The 22,208-nt window shown below is 38.2% G+C and overlaps 1 protein-coding gene across 3 annotated transcripts in view; it reads left to right on the forward strand.

Moving 5' to 3' along the window:
* The window catches only part of LOC124291674 (probable helicase with zinc finger domain), a 62,317-nt gene that overhangs the window by 17,629 nt on the left and 22,480 nt on the right, over positions 1–22,208 (forward strand). For 2 of the 3 annotated variants that reach the window (XM_046728722.1, XM_046728724.1), the window contains exons 4-7: positions 6,818–6,939; positions 13,308–13,370; positions 20,653–20,836; positions 21,709–21,883. In XM_046728722.1, the coding sequence (XP_046584678.1) occupies positions 6,818–6,939; positions 13,308–13,370; positions 20,653–20,836; positions 21,709–21,883 (544 nt within the window). Of the gene's footprint in view, positions 1–3,185; positions 3,299–6,817; positions 6,940–13,307; positions 13,371–20,652; positions 20,837–21,708; positions 21,884–22,208 lie in introns of those variants that run through there. The other variant, XM_046728725.1, reaches the window with a different exon arrangement.

Here is a 22,208-nt window from a genome sequence, read left to right on the forward strand (position 1 = left end):
AAATTTTGCAATGATAATTAAGTAGAGTTATCCTTCTTTGCCATTTATCATTTCTCTATAACTAGTCCAGTGAACATTAACATCAAATACCATGTTGATTTATTCTTTCATAATTACATCATCATGATTATGTCATAAAAATCAGGGCAAGTGGAAAAATAGCCAGGACAAGTTACTTTCTTAAAGTCACTTGCCCTGTGGCAAGTGGATTTTAAAAAGATTTTTGAACCCCTGTAAAATTAAGTAACCAAAGTGACTCTAGAATCATTGATTCTTCAACGTTTGATATTGGAATGTAACACACATTAGAACTGTATTTCAGTAATATGTCGAGGCTAGTGCTTCAATGAATCCATGTTTGGGTGAACATGATACCTATCTTGGGTATAGGGTATTCAATATAAATGGGTTGGGGTTTTTTCAAATACAATAACAAGTCAGCATTTGATATATTATTTATTATGTTCAGTTAAAACTATTAGAAAATTCAGATGAATTCAACACATAACTGTCTTTATATTGTTTGCTAATTGTAAGAGCCCAAATCATGGCAGTGTCTCAGATGTTGTCTCTGATAACGACTTGGATCGTTGTTCTTAAGTGATTCTAGAATTCATTGAGTCCTGAGTTTATTGTGTAGAAATTCGGCATGATTTTGAAAAGGTTAATCCATGAGAACATGAGGTTCTTTGTCATGTGATCTTTGGAAAAATTACAAAGTTAATATAACCAGTAATAAGCAGTAATTATTCAGCTGAACAAACCTAATAACTAAGGCTGTAACGATTCACTCGCATATTCGTTGAATCGAACCGTAGCCCTTCATGAATTCAATTCGTTATTCGTGGTAACCAGAACCCGAATATTAACGAATATTTACGATTTTTTTTAAGGGAACACGTGTTACTTGAACCCTTGTGTACTTTTGGAAAGTGAGATATGCAAGAATGGAATATGTACTAGCCTTGCAGTAGCGCAAGTCATGTGAGTTTGCCAAGGCCGCACATGGTACTGTTGATTAACTATTACATACCAAATGTCAGGAGATCACTGGTTATTGCTGTGACAAATTAACACTGTCAACATGGGCGTCCATATTGTGCATAAATAACTTAACTACAATATTGTATTCGTGAATAATTATTCGTATTCATTACCCAATATTCATGATATGTATCATATTCGCCACATGGTGAATTCGTTGCAGCCCTAATTATTAATAACAAATAATAAAATGCCAACCAATTGATCACAGTATCAAACATTGCTTCATACTGACAATTAAGCTAATGTTTTGTAGTATTTTACTCAGCTGGTAGATGTCAAATATAATCTGATCATGGCTCCGTTCCTTAAGGCAATGTCAGCACTGGTGGTTGTAACTCTCATAGTTTAACATAGGCTTATGATCATCATAGCACTAGCATTGCTTTGCATAACATGGAACAGCTTGTGTTGGTTTGTTATTTAAGTACAAGCCTTATAACCAATGCTTGCCTTATGGGAGGTTACATTGTAAACATGGCTGATTGTGTGCCTGTTTGTCCCGACTGCAGGGATCATTACTCATTTTATCAACCACCTGTGCCCGGGGTCTACTAGCTGGCGTGGACCGCCTCCGTGGTGTAGTGGTTAGAGCGTCCGCCCGGTGAGCGGAAGGTCGCGGGTTCGATCCCCGACCGTGTCATACCAAAAGACGTTAAAATATGGTACTTGTTGGTCCCTGCCTGGCGCTCGTCATTAATGGGTACAACAAGGACTGGTCGGCTCGGAGTCAGTATAAAGTGGCTGAGTGGGGTATTCATGCTTCACTGCGGCTTGGTATCTCAGTGGGCTAGCACTTTAAAACCAGCTTCAGTCTGGGGTAGTACAAGCAACCGCACATACACATACACACGCATGCACGTCGTCATATGAGCGAAATATTCTCAAGCACGACGTAAAACCCAATTTCACCTAACCTCACCTCACCTCACCTCACCTCACCTCAGGGGCGGTGGGGTAGCCTAGTGGTTAAAGCGTTGGCTCGTCACGCCGAAGACCCGGGTTCGAATCCCCACATGGGTACGATGTGTGAAGCCCATTTCTGGTGTCCCCTGCCGTGATGTTGCTGGAATATTGCTAAAAGCGGCGTAAAACCAAACTCAGTCAGTCACCTCACCTCACCTCACTAGCTGTCATGACTGAATAATGCTGACTGTCCTGTCATATGTACATCAATGAGACATTGGTCTCCATGTCACTGCATAAACACCATACAACTGCCTCTTCAAATCAATGTCTGAAGTGTTGTGTTTTAAAAAAAAGTAGTTGTCCATAGCAACACCCATTCAGTAGATTCCAGGGCTAGCATCTCTATTGATGTGTGTATGTACAACATACTGCCATCCCTCTGCTGTCGTTGATGTCCAGTCTTTACATCACACCTCAACATGTCAAGATCTGAACATTGGCAGCTTGTCAGTGTGTGCATCCATGTTTTGGGGTATGAGTCTGTGTACTAGTACTCTCTAACTATAACTATTACAGATAATAGTTGGAATTTACACATTTACATCATATTCATATTGGCTGATAGCAATAATTAAATATATTTACCTACACCACAAGGACTTTGGGTTTCACAATGAAAGTTTCTGATGAAGGATCAAAATATTTGGCTGTTGCTATTTAATATGTCGTTATTATTTTTAAAAGCTATCAACACTTGGATATTGTTGGAACTATTTTTGTTATAAATGTGCTTTACATTGACATCTTTGTACAGGAATCTGGGATACATTTGTTAATACTAAATTCTCTGAGTGTTTCTTTCGATGAAAGAAGGATATATTCATATTTCATGATTATGGATTTGTCGCTTTACTAAATTTAAAAAACTTGGATTGTAACCATAGAAAGAATTACATTTTGGGAAAGAATCTTGCCATTGATTATTCTGATGATAAACATTATTATTCTTCATAACGTTCAGTTATTGAGTGTTATATATATTTCAAGTTGTCAGGTACGTAGAAAGACCTCATTGGCTGTGGCATTGTACATAATTCATAACTCTACCTGTTAATCGTTCCTAGTAATTATTGATATGATTGATTTTTGGCTGGTGACACTGGTATTTACAAAGTCCCTTCATCCTTGGCGCTATGAGGGAAGGGCATTGCCGTGGCGGGTGAGGAAAATGGTGACATATTTCAGGGGGTTAAGGGGTGGTTGATGCACATGATGATGAACCAGTTCTGGCCATTATATCGTCCCAACCTGCGACCCGGATTTGTGGTCGTGTCCTACCCAGTAGGTAAGCTTGGCATCAGTGTGAAGTGATAGTACACAGCTATCCCAGTCTGAGATGAGGCTGACGGAGATTTCAATATTGTCTTTGAGTTGCATTGATGCTTATCTGTTTCTGTACTGCAGATTTTAGAAACTGTGTTTCGGAAATTACAATGTATTAATCTATTTATTAGTTTGTTTCAGTATGTCCTTGAACGTTTTTCACATCAGGATAAGAGCTTGAATAATGAAACTTTTGTACAGTATTTCTGTTCAATTATGGTACATATCCTGTGGGCATCAGTGTTTTCTTTAGTGGATGTTTTCCGTGAATGGTAATTGTCCACATCTTTTCAGGAAATGCCTGATGAGGAAAACGATCCAATGAAGGACTCTCCTTTTGTGTTTCTTTGGATGTTTTAAGACTTGAAAAGGTGTTTGTTTGATATCTAAAACCCTAATGCATAATAATAGCAATGTTTTGTTTTGGTTCTTAAATTTCTCTTTTTTCTGAAGCATAGTCAACTTACAATATATCAAATTTTTCAGAACAAAGGAATAAAAATGGATTTAACTTTGAAATATTTTGTACTTTACAAGAATGAAGATAAGAACTGAAGCTGTAAGTGTAAAACATTGTCGTTATGTACAGCGAAATAACATTTCGACTCGTCTTCTGATCTAGTCTTGAAAAAGAGAGGACATTTTTATTCTTCTAATAGTATAGCAAATTTTCAGATCACATTTGAGATACCTTTGAATTAAGTTGCAACTATTGTTATATATGTAGTTTTATACTTACTTTTAGTGCCCAACAATACTGACCATGCTAACGATTGCCTACAGAAATATTATTGAATTTTTAAGATATATATCCAGTGTATCAGTTCAAACAAGGTATCCCTTTAATCAAAATGTACTTTGGGTATTAATACCATTGACCGTGATATATCGATATATTAACCAATAATAAAATTTATTTTGATGTATAGACAAAAAATTACCAATATAGAAATGGAGTTAATCACTCTGAACTTGGCTGATCAATTCAAAGGTTAAAATTGAATTCTTTCCTTATGATTATACAATGTTAAATTTAAACACATTGATCAACTTCCTTATCAGTGGCCAATATATGATATGTGATGACATCCATACTGGGGTGATGCGGGTGAGTGGTTAAAGCTTTCACTCGTCATGCTGTTGTCCTGGGTTTGATTCCCAATATTGGCACTAATTGACACATGTCATCAATTCCCAATTGCGTAGATCGAAGCTCATGCTGTTGATCACTGGATTGTCTGGTCCAGCCTTGATTATTTACAGACATCTGCCATATAGCTGGAATATGGCTGAGTGTGGCATAAAACTAAACTCACTCACTCACCATATTGGCACTATGTGTGAAGCCCATTTCTGGTGTCCCCTGCCATGATACTGATAGAATATTTCTAAAAGCTCAAAAACAACTTACTTACTCACTGTGGATATGATACCATATCAATTTTTTAGTGTTGAAACTTTACCTTGTCATTAAGATATTACATTCAATCTATGCACACTTGCAATGCATTCAAAGTTCAGCCAGTAGTCACACCCTTAAGTAATGGATGTATTCACAGTTAAAATATACCTTGTTCATGCCAATCTGAATTAGTTGGTGAAGTAGCTCAGTGGTTGAGGTGTTGACTTGTCATGTATAAAGTCAAAGTTTGTTTCTCATTGTTTGCATTTATTTTTTAAGTGTGAACACAGTAAAGTACAGATTCCAGTACTTTTGTTGGATTGAGTCCCATTCGGGGGATTTGAAACCACACCCTCAGAGTCAGGCACCTGTTGTGTTGGTCTTCTTATCAACCACCATGCCAGATTCACACTTATTTGTGGTGACATGAAGGAGGCTCCTTTCAACATAAAAGGATAGTTAGTTGTATTTAACTTTTCAAAGTATTTAACCATAGATGGATTTAAATTGTAATGTATTGCCATCAAAATTCTTACATGCATGCACACGCACGCACGCACGCACGTACGCACACACACATATACATACGTACGTACGTCCATCCATCCATCCATCCATCCATTACAATTGGTGTGATATGTTGTTTATCAACACCATACTTACACTTGTGGGTTTGACCATGCAGGGTTAGAACTAAACCTAAAAGTAACCTTCAACTATCACGAGCCCACAAACAAAACAAGAAGTCCATTGCTTTATTGTTGTATTTAATAAATGATCTAATTTACTCTTAACTCTTTCAACGCCAGTCAACAAGAGTTTTTTTTTACTGCCATGACACCGAGTTCCCAGAGACTCTGAGGTCATCGATGAAGCTTGTGTTTATCAAGGAAAATATCAGCTTGTAAAACATCATTGCTACTACATGTCATACACCATTTGAAAGGTCTCATCCTACTGTTAATATATATGAAGTTATTTTTTGTCATATTATTCAAATAATAAAACTTTATAAAAGTAAATTTTAAATGAAAACTCAAGCTTACACATTTATGATGTCCAGATAAACCACGATGGAAGAAACAAATGTTTGTAACATGACAATACATTCGCCTATCGTTTTCTTTTATATTTTCATTTTTACGTAATCGGAACATTATTGTTAAAAGATTTCTCAAATAACACGTAAGGTCATCTATTTCCCGATATCAATTGCCTCCTGCTAAGTAACGTGACACAATAGCGGGAAATACCTCCGTTTTCGTAGCTTCCTATGGATACCATGCACGGCGTTTTGTTTGATGACGAGTATCGTTCGAAAGCTCTGAACATATAAATATGGTGATTGGTCATGCACATGACCTAAGGCAGCCAATCATATTACAGCAATGTATATCGTCGTCGTAAACAAAAACTTTGAGATTTAGATGAAAGTTTTTGGTTAAACATATTATTCTGAACCTTTTATGCAAAAATCACCACTTATACCTATATTATGGAACTTAGTGGACATATCGTGCTAGGTTATGACCTGTGACAAAAATGTTTCATGCATATATTTTAGCATTAAACATTGTGTCCGAGCGTGAAGTTCGAGAGCCGAGATGTCACTTGACTTACACTGCACAATTGCACAAAAAAGATGGAAATAGTAACTTATAACATACGTTTGACATTTTTATGAATACTGTTGTTGATTTATTCTTTAGTTTATTCAATTTGTTTAATGATTTCCTCGAAACATCGTTACTTTGCTTTTTTGACCACTAAGATGTTTTGAGTAAATTGACACTATGTAGATGTTATCTTAGAGTTCTGCAACACTGAATTCACTAGTCTGGTGGGGAGAGTTGAAAATGGATGATCTAAGTTGCAGTATTTGATCAATAATCACTGGAAAAAACTAGTAGTCTGCCGGACTAGTGTAAGTTTGTTTCCAATCGCCCGACTAAATTTTTACTTGCCTCGGGCTTGCGGGCGAGCATAAAGATCGAACCCTGCCATGTTGACAAACGTCTAAGACCTGCATTACATCAAAGTGATCAATCCTGTGATTTTCACAATTATTGTTTCTTGCAGGTTTGCATAACAATGTAAACAATGACAAGCTACTGGAGAAGAAGATCAAGGTGCTGTGTCATCTCGGCCAGTTCCAGGAAGCATATGACCTCGCCTGCGACTGGAAGGTCCGAGATCCACAGGTAAGTGATATCCTCTATATTCCCTGGTTTGTAACACACATGACAAAGTTCACACACATTACCATGCACTTCGCAGTGTTTGTCACATCAGTAACTGGAAGGTCTGAGATCCAGGGGGATGTAATATACCCTCATCAAACACACAACACACATAACAGCATGTGTCACAGTTCTACAAGAAGGTGATATATTGTGTGTAGCCTGTTCGCACATGACACATTTACCAGAGTGTAGCACAGTTAAAGGTAAACTTGCAAGATCCCGCTTGACACATTATACAGCATATATCACATTTAAATGTGTCTTGTATGAACAGGCTATACACAATATATCAATTTATCATCCAAAACTGTGTTCCACAGGAGATATCGCTTGTGTGAGATCAAACGATATCTCCTAGGAGATATCGTTTTGACAGTAGATTTTGTACAATGCCTGACAATGCTATGACGTCATGTACTTGATGACGTCACAATGCTATGACATCGCTGCACTGCAAGTCTAATGGCAGTACCATGTTCAGAGATGTACATTTTTCATTGAAAGTTAATGAAGAGTGATTTTGGATGATAAATAGAATCTCACATCACAAATTTCTTCTGATATCAATATATCAACACTCGTTGATAAAAGGAAAAATATCCTCGGCAAGCCTCGGATATTTGTAATTTTATCAACTCGTGTTGATATAATTGATATCAGAAGACACTTGGGTGAGATTCTCTATATATCACCTACTCATGAAGTTCAAAGATCTGCAGGAAAGTGTTTACCCTGTTAACATACAACACAACATGGTAGTTGATACAGTGTATATGATATAGTCACACAAACAACACATCACAGCATGCTGTTGGTTAACTAGAAGATCTGTGCTCCACAGCTAGGTAGTTGATACAGTGTATATCCTCCAGTCACACAAACCACACATCACAGCATGCTGTTAGTTAACTAGAAGATCTGAACTCCACAGCTAGGTAGTTGATACAGTGTATATCCTCCAGTCACACAAACCACACATAACAGTATGCTGTTAGTTTACTAGATCTGTGCTCCACAGCCAGGTAGTTGATACAGTGTATATCCTCCAGTCACACAAACAACACATCACAGCATGCTGTTAGTTAACTAGAAGATCTGAACTCCACAGCTAGGTAGTTGATACAGTGTATATCCTCCAGTCACACAAACAACACATCACAGCATGCTGTTAGTTAACTAGAAGATCTGTGCTCCACAGCTAGGTAGTTGATACAGTGTATATCCTCCAGTCACACAAACCACACATCGCAGCATGCTGTTAGTTTACTAGAAGATCTGTGCTCCACAGCCAGGTAGTTGATACAGTGTATATCCTCCAGTCACACAAACCACACATCACAGCATGCTGTTAGTTAACTAAAGATCTGAACTCCACAGCTAGGTAGTTGATACAGTGTATATCCTCCAGTCACACAAACCACACATCACAGCATGCTGTTAGTTAACTAGAAGATCTGAACTTCACAGCCAGGTAGTTCATACAGAACCCAAAGTCTCAGATCGCATTACTGCAATCTCCTTAATATTAATTACCTCATACACCCTGTGTGCTTCTTAAACCATCATTTCTCAGACAGTGGAAATACTCTTTACAAAGGCGTTATTGACAGTTGATGTGTAGCAATTGGGTTTCTGTTTTGTAACAAAGGATACCTGAAGATCATGTATCCATTCGTCTGTGCTGGATATGGGATAGTGTTTCAAGCACACATGAAGAATATGTTTCATCTGCATATTTTTGCTGTTTTCAAAACATAATATCTTTCACTGAGGATAGTACAAGTGGGTGGGAATATGAGGAAGAGTCTGATGTTCCTTGTCTTCCTTGTGGTGTAGTGGTTAGAGCGTCCGCCGGGAGAGTAGAAGGTCGCTGGTTCGATCCCCGACCGCATCATACCAAAAAGACGTTAAAATATGGTACTTGTTGGTCCCTGCCTGGCGCTCGGCATTAATGGGTACAACAAGGACTGGTCGGCTCGGAGTCAGTATAATGTGTCTGAGTGGGATATTCATGCTTCACTGCGGCATGGTATCTCTGTGGGCTAGCACTATAAAACCAGCTTCAGTCTGGGCTAGTACAAGCAGTTGCACATACACATACACACGCATGCACGTCGTCATATGAGTGAAATATTCTCAAGCACGACGTTAAACCCAATTTCACCTGACCTCCTTGTCTCCTCCCTAAGAGGACTCCATTTTACAGTGGGGCCCTAGCAACTTTTGATTGTCTTACGAGGCAACAGAAACGATCAGGTGATCCGACTCTGTGACTTGGTTGATTGTGTGTAGCTGTACGTTGATCGGTTGATGCTTGTAGAATCTATCATTAGTTTGTATGGTCCCAGTTTGATTATTTATAGGCTGCTGTGGTAAAGTAAACAATATGGAAACAATCCAACAGGAAGCTACTTCTAAGAACTGTTCTGGTTTTAAAGCAGTTTTTGTTTAACTGTAGCAATACTGTTTCATACTGTGATTAAAAAAGACATTTCCTGTATGTGCAAGGGTACCAATAATAACACAAGTTGCATATCACAATTGGCAAGGATCTTGCATGCCGAAGTATTACAATGTTAACAGCAACCTTGATGAAACACAACAATATGGCACCTTTTGCATCTCATCGATGGCCTTGGTTGAAACCACCAAAACCTGCTTATATCTGTCAATCACAGTAACCCAGTCTCTTCGTTTTGGATTTTACAAGGTGCATCCAGGTCGTTGATCAGGAGAAGTTGGCAGGTTGACAGGTGCCGGTGGGTTGGCAGTTACTCTCCTCAACCTAGACTCACCAGTGTACCTGTACTTACACTGCAGCCACTTCACGTTAGATCACTATCTGTTCACCCAGCAGTGAATGGCTACCTGGAAGGACTGGTGATTGGAATTTGGTTACCATATACTGCATGTTCAATATATGCTTTGTATGATGGAAGGAGTTAAAGTACCCCTATGTCTTGTGCCCATGATATTGCAAGAATATTGTTAAAAACTAGCTCACTCACTCTAAATTGTGTGGGAGGCTGTCCACAGAGACCTGACTCACCCAAACCATTGCCTAATGCAGTGACATTGTATTCTCTCTTATAACCCTCCTTAACTTTCCTTCCCAGAGCTGGTGGTGGGGTAGCCTTGTGGTTAAAGCGTCTGCTTGTCATGCCCAAGACCCGGGTTCGAATCCCCACATGGGTACAATGTGTGAAGCCATTTCTGGTGTTCCCCCCTGTGATATTGCTAGAATATAAAAAAAGCGGCATAAAACGGTGTAAAACTAAACTCACTCACTCATTTTTATTGACATGCATACCCGTGTGTGTAAATTAGTGTGTTGCTGCTTGTCTAAGTCAAGAGTTGTTCCTTCCCAGAGTTCCTTGTTGTGAAGCTAGTACTTCTACCACAAACAAGCAATCAGAGTTCCTTGTTGTGAAGCTAGTACTTCTACCACAAACAAGCAATCAGAGTTCCTTGTTGTGAAGCTAGTACTTCTACCACAAAACAAGCAATCAGAGTTCCTTGTTGTGAAGCTAGTACTTCTACCACAAACAAGCAATCAGAGTTCCTTGTTGTGAAGCTAGTACTTCTACCACAAACAAGCAATCAGAGTTCCTTGTTGTGAAGCTAGTACTTCTACCACAAACAAGCAATCAGAGTTCCTTGTTGTGAAGCTAGTACTCCTACCACAAACAAGCAATCAGAGTTCCTTGTTGTGAAGCTAGTACTTCTACCACAAACAAGCAATCAGAGTTCCTTGTTGTGATGCTAGTACTTCTACCACAAACAAGCAATCAGAGTTCCTTGTTGTGAGAAGCTAGTATGCTAGTACTTCTACCACAAACAAGCAATCAGAGTTCCTTGTTGTGAAGCTAGTACTTCTACCAGAAACATGCAATCAGAGTTCCTTGTTGTGAAGCTAGTACTTCTACCACAAACAAGCAATCAGAGTTCCTTGTTGTGAAGCTAGTACTTCTACCACAAACAAGCAATCAGAGTTCCTTGTTGTGAAGCTAGTACTTCTACCACAAACAAGCAATCAGAGTTCCTTGTTGTTATGCTAGTACTTCTACCACAAACAAGCAATCAGAGTTCCTTGTTGTTGTGAAGCCTTGTTGTGAAGCTAGTACTTCTACCACAAACAAGCAATCAGAGTTCCTTGTTGTGAAGCTAGTACTTCTACCACAAACAAGCAATCAGAGTTCCTTGTTGTGAAGCTAGTACTTCTACCACAAACAAGCAATCAGAGTTCCTTGTTGTGAAGCTAGTACTTCTACCACAAAAACAAGCAATCAGAGTTCCTTGTTGTTATGCTAGTACTTCTACCACAAACAAGCAATCAGAGTTCCTTGTTGTGAAGCTAGTACTTCTACCACAAACAAGCAATCAGAGTTCCTTGTTGTGAAGCTAGTACTTCTACCACAAACAAGCAATCAGAGTTCCTTGTTGTGAAGCTAGTACTTCTACCACAAACAAGCAATCAGAGTTCCTTGTTGTGAAGCTAGTACTTCTACCACAAAACAAGCAATCAGAGTTCCTTGTTGTGAAGCTAGTACTCCTACCACAAACAAGCAATCAGAGTTCCTTGTTGTGAAGCTAGTACTTCTACCACAAACAAGCAATCAGAGTTCCTTGTTGTGATGCTAGTACTTCTACCACAAACAAGCAATCAGAGTTCTTTGTTGTGAAGCTAGTACTTCTACCACAAACAAGCAATCAGGGCAAGCAGTGGTAATTGAATGGGTGGCACGCATTTATCATCCATTTCAATTTGGGAAATTTTGTTTAGGAGCACACTTACCGACCATTGACTCCCAACATGCAGATGACCTTGTGGCAGCAATGTAAAGGTAGGTCATCAGTGCACCAGTCAGTGCACTCCTGACAGATATGCCTGGCTTACCACCAGTTGGTATTTCACGCTGTATCTGCAACAAGTTATACACAGGGGTCTTTATCTGCACACACTAATTGGGTTAGCAACTTCCACTAAAAACAGTCAGTCCTTATTCACACAAGCCAGAAAACGTTAGTCCAGCAGAGCACTGCCTGTAGAATGCTGATTGCATAAGTAAACATCCACTGAACGCAGCCACCTATGAACTTCAGTGCTATTGGTTCATTATACTCTTTGACCTCCACCTCCTCAAGACTATGGCACTGATAAATTTCCATGTATTCCTGTGTTGGTTCTGCAAACCAGAGTTTCCATTGGCATAGAGAGACTAGTGCCATCAACATGGCTGGTCCAAGACAGCTGGAATATGGTGCCAAAAGTACAATTCCTGGTATGGTGTTGTTAAGAGCCAAGAGAATGTGTTGGACAAAGACTTGCTGGAATATGGCCTTAAAAGTTTATACTTGGTATGGTGTTTAAAGTGCCTAGGGAATGTGTACACATGGTTGATCAAAGACTTGCTGGAATATGGCACTGAAGGTATAGTGCCTGTAATGACGTAGTGGGTTTGACACCAGGTTCACCTTAGTTATGCTTCTAGGTTTATCAGTATCATGCCCATGCCATAGGGTTACATCAAACATATCACACATCTGTTATGTCTTCCATGAGACACATATCACACATCTGTTATGTCTTCCATGAGACACACATCTGTTATATCTTCCATGAGACACATATCACACATCTATTATGTCTTCCATGAGACACACATCTGTTATATCTTCCATGAGACACATATCACACATCTATTATGTCTTCCATTAGACACACATCACACATCTGTTATGTCTTCCATGAGACACACATCTGTTATATCTTCCATGATGCACACCTCACACATCTATTATGTCTTCCATGAGACACATCTGTTATATCTTCCATGATGCACACATCACACATCTGTTATGTCTTCCATGAGACACACATCACACATCTATTATGTCTTCCATGAGACACACATCTGTTATGTCTTCCATGAGACACACTTCACACGTCTATTATGTCTTCCATGAGACACATCTGTTATATCTTCCATGAGACACATCTGTTATATCTTCCATGAGACACATCTGTTATATCTTCCATGAGACACACATCTGTTATGTCTTCCATGAGACACACATCTGTTATATCTTCCATGAGACACACATCTGTTATATCTTCCATGAGACACACATCTGTTATGTCTTCCATGAGACACATCTGTCATGTATTCATGTTTATTGTGCTTGTATTGTCATCCTGTTGTCCTTGTCTTCCCTGTTGTCCCTGTATGTAATGAATGAATGCAGGAATATCGAGGTATGGCAGACAGATATGGAATAAATATTCCAATGTTGATTTCTCAATTGATACATTGATACATTTTCAGCATCCCGTGGCTCAGAAAGAAGTAAACCGACTCAAGATTGTGTTGAATGCGCTACGTGATCAGGTATGTCAGAAGATTCTACAACCTCACATTGTGATGTGTGATAAATTACATACTGATATGCCACTATTTATTACACGTCCACCTATATTATATATTGTGTATTGTGTGATAAAGTTATTACTCACATACAGATATATCTCTATTAATGAACATCCACCTGTATTGCACATTATGGTGTGTGATAAAGTTATTACTCACATACAGATATTCCACTGTTTAATGAACATCCACCTGTATTGCACGGTCACGTACTGATCCGTTGAATTTCTGATTTCAAAGTAGTAAAATGCATTCGACGGATGAACACTGTACAGTGATCTTAGCTATTAATTAGTTATCAAAACATTGGATCAAACCAAGAAAAGACACAAGGGGTGTTGGATGGTTTGACTCTCTTTATATTTGTACTTTTGTACTTATCTCTGCCTACTCATATGATACAATGAAAAATTGATGCATTAAATATATGTTTGGACTCTCTTTATTTTTGTACTTTTGTACAAAATTGAAATTGCTGCATTAACCCTTGCCTTATGGAGCGGGGTCCAAACAGACCCCAAGACTATAAATATTGTGATAGAATCGCTCAGTGGTAAACTATCTTAATGGGACGTCGGGAAATCTTCAATTGACCATTTATCTTTTTAAAAATCAGGTTTAAGATTTAGAAAGAATTTCCATTATAAAGTAGTTGATGTGTTATTGACATACCCTACTGGGGACTGATGGGGTCAATGCAGACCCCACTGACAAATCTTTGACCTGTATTTAGAATTGCTCAAGGCAATCAGATTCACTTAACCTTTTTTTGCGGGTCTGCTGTGACTTGTGTGCCTAGAGCACATTCTAAATGGAGTAACAAAACTTATTTGAACGTATGCAACGGGAGCTTGGTGGTGATCACTCTGATGAAGTGATGGTGGATCTGATGAAGATTATCAACCATCTGAAGGATCTGAAAGCACAGATTCCTACTAGAGGATGACGGTACTTCCGACCCCTTAATAAATAAACTTAGACTCTCCCAGTGTGTTAACAAGGTCTGAAATTCGACCGATTAGTACAGAACCACTCAAGCATGATTCAACGGATCGGCACTGCTGACTGTTCAAAATTCGACGGATTAGGCTGTAATCGTATTGCACATTATGGTGTGTGATAAAGTTATTACTCACTTACAAATATACCACTGTTTAATGAACATCCACCTGTATTGCACATTATGGTGTGTGATAAAGTTATTACTCACATACAGATATATCCCTATTAATGACTGACTGACTGACTGAGTTTAGTTTGACGCCGCTTTGAGCAATATTCCAGCAATATCACGTTGGGGGAAACCAGAAACCCTATTAATGAACATCCACCTGTATTGCACATTATGGTGTGTGATAAAGTTATTACTCACATTCAGATATACCACTGTTTAATGAACATCCACCTGTATTGCACATTATGGTGTGTGATAAAGTTATTACTCACGTTCAAATATACCACTGTTTAATGAACATCCACCTGTATTGCACATTATGGTGTGTGATAAAGTTATTACTCACATACAGATATATCCCTATTAATGAACAGACACCAGTTGATTTTGGTGACCTTGACCTTCATTTCAAGGTCAACACAACACTTTGACCACTTTTCAACCTCTTGTTAAAGCGATATCTCATGAACTGTTGTACCCAATGTCTTCAAATTTGGTGACAGCCTACATAATGGGATTACGCAGACACCATTTGATTTGGGTGACCTTGACCTTATCTTCTAGGTCACCACAACAATTTGACAACTTTTCAAACTTATGTAAACGCATGTCATCGTACCCAATATTGCGTTGATTGATGCTCATGCTGTTGATCACTGGATTATCTGGTCCAGACTTGATAATACAGCTGGTATATTACTGAGTGTGGTGCTAACAACAACCAACCAACCAACTCAACCATCCATATTTATTCACCTTTTTAGACACATTTTATATTACCTTTATGTTTGTTCATTTGTATGTTCATACTGACTACAGATTTTATTGAATGTTTCGCGTGATCAGGTAAGTCAGGGGGTGTTTAGTTATTTGTATGTTCATACTGACTACAGATTGTATTGAATGCTCCGTGTGATCAGTTAAGTCGGGGGGGTGTTACGGCATCACACACTGTTGAGTGTTAATAATTCATATCATGCCAACTTGACAATGCCTGTCTCTTGTCTACCAATGTATTGATCAGCTTTGCCAGGAAAGGAGATTGATATTATGTAGAGTTATTACCTGTGTTGCATCGAGTGACTGATCCTGGTGAAGCCATGTAGTTTGGTTTGCAAGATTTGACAAAATACTGCAGAACATTTCAATAGGAAAATGCAGTGTCAATAAATACTAGTAAAATAGTTCTTGTCAGTTGTAGTTCTGGAGGTGTCTGGGGTGGAGCAAGATATCAAGGACAATATTAACTGACAATTGTTGCCGGTTTCAATGGAGAATAGAAGCAGTTTGATTTCAGATCCAAAAGGAAGAGTATTACGAAACTTATCTCACAGTTATATTTATGATTATTGCTAGTTCGCTCGGATGAGAATCAAGGGAACTATTGTCGCTTGGCCTTGTGTCCAACATCCATCTTCAGTCCCATGAAACTGATGACCAGTGACTCATATCTTGTTCAAGAAGTTCGAATCTGTGGTAGCCATATATTGAAAAAGTACTTATGGCCATTACATTTTTGTAATGAAATTTAGTTAATTGTCAGCTTCAAACATTGGTTCTGCTTATGATAATATTTTAGGTTTGATCTTTTAGCTTTGTTGCAGTATTTATGATTTTATGGCATCAACTGTGACTGCCAAGGTTCAAAACATCTTGTATTTTATTTGAGTGTCAATGGTATAATTTAACTAACTTGCATGTTTTGGCATTCACAATCAGACATAAACTGAACTCAAAAACTGAAGTTGGGGTAGCCTAGTAGTTTAAGTTAAAGTGTTCGCTCATCACGCCTAAGACCTGGGTTCGATTCCCCACATGGGTACAATGTGTGAAGACCATTTCTAGTGTCTGTAGGGTTTCTGGTGTCCCCCACCGTGATATTGCTGGAATATTGCTAAAAGCGGTGTAAAACTAAACTCGCTCACTCACTCACTCACCCTAACCCACTCACTCACTCTTAACCCCAGAGGGTACACATGTTCATCTTTACTAGTTCCTTCTTGCATGCTCTATTAAAATGAGAAATTGTGTTGTTCTGTTCAGATGTGTTATGTTGTTGGAGATCTTTGTGTTCCAAGTTTAATGTCCTTGTGATGCCATACACATTAAGGCATTCACTTGTCATGCTAAAGGATTAGGTTAGATTATCTGCATGGGAACAAACTGTCAAGCCCACTGTGATATGACTGGAATATTGCCTAAAGCAGTTAAAATCCATTTTACCAACTCACCTATTCTAATTGAATCTGACCCATGAAGAATTCATCTTCAGCAAATAAAAAAAAAATTAATAAATCAAATCAAAAAAAATAAATCAGTTTTTAAAATACCCCAGCTTGTCGTAAGAGGCGACTAATGGGTTCAGATAGTCAGGCTCACTGATTTGGTTGACACATGTCATCACACCCCAAGTGTGTAGATCATGTTCATGCTGTTGATCACTGGATTGTCCAGTCCAGACTCAGTAATGTACCAACTGCAATACAGCTGGAATATTACTGAGCATGGCATTTAACAACAAACAAAACTCTCATTGAATCTGTACTGGGGCTGCAGTCTGAAAAGTAGTTGGATGAGAATGTCCAGTTGTCATATCTGGTTCAAGGCTTGTTTATTCCACTCAATCTACTGAAAATATACAATAATACAATATTTAGCAGATAGACTCTAAACTTTTTAGCACATACTGCCATTTTCCTTCGAATGACACAAATAATATTATCCTCTCGACAATTTTATGTTTCATAATTCATTGAGAGTATTGATTTGTTTTCAGTGCATTATTTTTGTGGTACTGAGCTTAAATATTTTATTTCATTTCAGAAATAATATGGATTAATTTGCATTTGACATTTTAACATATCAGTGCCTTTCATTGGAAACAGAAGCCATATTAAAGTTTAATGATTTGAATGTGGTTCCCCACCAACATTGTTTTGTCAAGGTCCTTTGCTGATTGGAGTAGAATGTAAGGTGTCTGTATTAAATATGTTGTCTGGAGACTGATGTCCTCACCGGAGAGATTAAGTGAAAATTAATCACCTTTTCCACTGATCCCTGGCACATTCTTTGCAGTGTTTTGCAGTTGTTGGTTGACAGGCCCTACGTACACTGTTGTTGATTTGTCATATTCAAGAAGGAAGTATTATTTTGTTTGTCAATCAATGTGGAATTCTGCAACAGAATACAGAGTCTTAACTCATTACTAATTCATGAAGTCATTGCAATATTTTTCTAATTCTGCTATTACAATTTTGTGAAATATGTAACAAATTTTGCATAAAAATTAGAATGAAATGTCCCCTGTAAGCAAACTATAGTACTGTCGGAAATGCTAGAAAAATGCTTTTTTGACTTATATTTAAAATTCAGAGGTATTACAGTTACTTAAATAACAAATATCACTGCAAGAAACATCTATGTAATGTAGACCGAGGGAATAAATTTTGAGACATGCTCTAAAATGTGTTTTTACTGATGAAAATACAAAAAACTTAGAAAAATAAGGGGTAGTTGGACGTTATTTGAAACAAACATTAACTGCCTGTGTTACGTCATCAGCATGCACGGTATCGACAGGTGAAATTGACACCTGAGCACACGCCAAGGCGAGGGTCATCTCAATAGATGTTTTCTGCAAAATGTTGAATATGTGTACATATAGTATACGTATCAGTTATGGAAGGGATCATTTGTGTATGTGTGTTTGTTTTGAAATAAACATACGAATTACTGTACATTGGAAAGAATCCTATCACTTGTGTTATCTTATTGACTGCTTGTAGAAATGTGCAACGTTTTAATAAATGTTTTGCATGTCAACAGTATATTTCATTGAAAAAATATGGATGTAATTCGGTCAGTTTAATCTAGTTGTGAACATTGGCCAAAGTTTAAACGAAGTCACTGGTGTAGCTTCTTTAGAATATATATATTTTTCTTCTCATAAAGTTTGTAGACCCGCCCGTCCTAAGCACTCCCTTGTCAAAGTTGTCAAGGATGGTTTTACATCCCGTTTTGCATTTGAGACGGTCCCTGTCTTGTCTGATTTGTTTACAATATTGTAAACTTGTTGGTAAGACATGCCAACAGCTCTACAAGTTCTGTTGTAATAAACCCTTTCTAAACTAATGAAAGGTTTACCTCTGTCTTTTTAAGCAGAAAAACCTATAAACCTTTGCAACAATCGACTGCAAATCGTTGGCCATAGTGGACGCTGTGATAAAGATGTGCATGCATGACGGGAAACTTATTTATCAAGACTTAACATTTATATTAATATTTCTTCAATAAAGAAAACGATACTTTAGTAAAGTAACACAAACATTCAACATTTATTTGTTTAGGATAAACGTTAATTCATATTTTTACACCACCTGTATTATTAGCATAAATGTAAAGACTATTTCAGATTTCTGTTGTTGAACTCTGAAAAAATCTTAAGTTGCTGTTTTGGTACCAAATTCTCTTCTGTAAACTGCCCTTTAAATGCATGGGAATGTTAAATTGATTGAAATAAAAATTAGGTAGACAATAGGCGAGTTGATATATTGACAACATAGTACATTTATCACCTTTATAAAGATATTAAGGCTAAAAAGCATTTTTCTAGCATTTCCGACAGTACTTTAGATACTCTCCTTGCTTCAGCTATTGTCATGGTTACAACCTATTAATAATCAGTTATCACTATCAATAGTGAAAGTTAAGACTTAAATATTCTGATAAAAAGGAAAACAAAAGATGATTTTTTCATATGTCACCAGCCATATTATAAGCATGACTATTATTGTTTTTATATTGCCTATAGTAGATCCCACTTATACAAGATTCATCAATCCATCAGTGTGGGTAAGGTGCCACAACCCACCCAGGTTTGATGTGATCAGATTATTGGGTGGTCAAAATGGATGATAGAAGACAGACCAGCTTGTCATCATAACATGATCTCGTCTCTTTAGTCAAGTTTCTACTCTTCACTTGTCCTTTTGAAGATCCTGGCAGCTTCATTTTGTAGCTGAGGCAGCACATTACAGTTAAATATGTTTATAACGAACAGGCTTCAAGCTAACTGACAGATTTATTAAACTGCTTTTTTTTTGTCCCACCCACTTGCTGTATATTTCAGTCAAAATGCATATAATGATTATGGTTGTAATCAGCTAAATTAGCTGTCCCTTTAAGTTTGTTACAGCCATAGTTTGCTGTAGTCAATCATGGCTTAATGTACAGGTTGAATAAAGCATGCGTCTTTCAAGTATAGATGAAGAAATGTACATGTCAGATCATGATGCCACACAGTGTATTTGTTTTTTGTTTTAGCTAATGACAATTTATGTAAATGCTGTAAAATAATGGACAATGCTCTTCAAATTTGTATGGGGCTGGATAATTTAAGTCTTGATATATTGTACGTCTCAACTTCTAAAATGCCACTCAAACAAGTTGAGTTATCAAGCTGGAAATAGATATGAGCACCATGTTGAGCTTTTAACTGACACAGAGATCAATATCACATTCCAATACCATGATCACTACCTTGCAAGAGGAACTCACTGCAATTATAGGTACTTATACTGTTCACGCAATCAAACAAGGATCTGTCTTGGACAGATGTCCATCTTTCAAATCTTGCTGTAGACTGTCCACAGCCACAATATTAACCCACTTTCAGCATAATTGTCACTGCAAATGTTCAACAGCAAAACGTTTCTCTCACAAGGGTCAATGAACTCGTGTCAAACACACGATACACGTGTAACCTTCTGGATTGCCAAGGGAATCTCCATTGAATATTGATTCAGTGATTTCAAAGTCCCAGCTTTGAAGTTATCCTATTACAACAGAGCGCGCCATAAAGACAATAGGATGATGTGAGGTTTATGGCCACAGAAAGCATTTCTTCTGAATAGCATCATAAATCTCATTTTAGTTAGTCTGACCAAATCATGCTTTGTGTTCAGTCAGAGTTGATGTGTCAAGTGTTGTCTACGTTTTGTGCTGAAATCTCCTCTGTTCATTGGCCATTCACAGTTCATCATTCACCATTCGTCATTCACCATTCTGCAGGACTCTGATGATGATGCCGAATCTCCAGGTGTGAGAGGACCAGCCCAACCTGATGTCAGGAGTTCCCCCGATGGGAGGGAGGAGGGGACTGAGGCGGTGTCCCCCCAAACCAGGCCGGCCACCAACATAGTGCTTACCCTCCCTCCCATGCCAACGAAACCTCCAAAGTCAGAGGTTCAATCTGGTATGTAGAAGAATGAGTTAAACAAAACATTGAGTTCTGAAAATGTTGAAAGCTTAAAGAGCTGTAAATAATTAAGCATTGGCATATTTGTCATCAATCTTAACCAAGGATTTTCATTTATTGTATAAATTTACAGATGTAATTCATCTTCTATCTGAAAGAATATTTACCTTACAGTGAATGTTTACCTTACAGTGTATGTCACCATCTATATTCAGTTTCATTCACCACATACATCTCCTTGAATACCATTAAATATAGTTTGGTCACACTTGTAACACAGTTGGGGCGGTGGGGTAGCCTAATGGTTAAAGCGTTGGCTCGTCATGCCGAAGACCCGGGTTCGAATCCCCACATGGGTACAATGATGTGAAGCCTATTTCCGGTGTCCCCCGCCGTGATGTTGCTGGAATATTGCTAAAAGCGGCGTAAAACCAAACTCAGTCAGTCAGTCAGTCAGTCAGTCAGTCAGTCAGTCAGTCAGTCAGTCAGTGTAACACAGTTAAGTTCAGCAATTTATAGTTAAACTATAGTCTGGGAAGTAGTTCCCAGGTACATATTCTCTTGGTTCAAGATCACTTGGTCAAGCAGGCAGACGTGGTTGATAATATTTCATCATACTCTCATGGCATGGATCATTATTGATGATAAAGATCCCGGGTTTGTCTCAGCAAGACTTGATCATTTACAGGACAGTGTCATATAGCTAGAATAATGATGAGTTGTGTATGGTCTAAAAAACAAGAAGAAGCCATTCAGATGTATGGGTAACTACTGACACAATAGACTAGAGGTCGTTGATGAGCACAAGCTGGAGCATGCTTCTTGTACCTGACGACTTTGTTACGTCTCTTTTCTCATTCTCTCTGCAGTCTCAGAGTTTGTGTGTACCTTCTGCGACATCAAGTTCACACGGCAAGATGAGTTGGACACACATTGCCGCAGTGACCTACATAAGAAACGACTGACCTCTGACGAAGGTCATGGGTGGAAGTTCCGAGCTCCGCCCCGTGGCCTCAGCAGTGAAGAATATGTCCTCTGTCTCAGGTAAAGTAGAAACAAAATGGGTGTTATCAGTTTTGGTAAAGTGTTCAAATCAAATGGATCCTTCTGTGAACTGATTGTCTCGTTCTTGCCTGTGTCATACCCAGGGCGGTGAGGTAGTGATTAAAGCGTTCACTCATGTCGTCGAAGACTTGTGTTCGAATCACCACATCATTACAATGTGTGAAGCCCATTTCTGGTGTCACTCACCATGATATTATTGAAATGTTGCTAAAAGCTATGTTAAAAAACCAACTCGCTCACTCACCTGTGCCATACCCAAAGTGAATGTTTTTAGAAATAAATTGTTTACCTCCTTCCTGAATGT

Source organism: Haliotis rubra, unplaced genomic scaffold (genome assembly GCF_003918875.1).
Source record: "Haliotis rubra isolate DU_JTF1 unplaced genomic scaffold, ASM391887v1 Scf5, whole genome shotgun sequence".
Lineage (NCBI taxonomy): Eukaryota > Metazoa > Mollusca > Gastropoda > Lepetellida > Haliotidae > Haliotis > Haliotis rubra.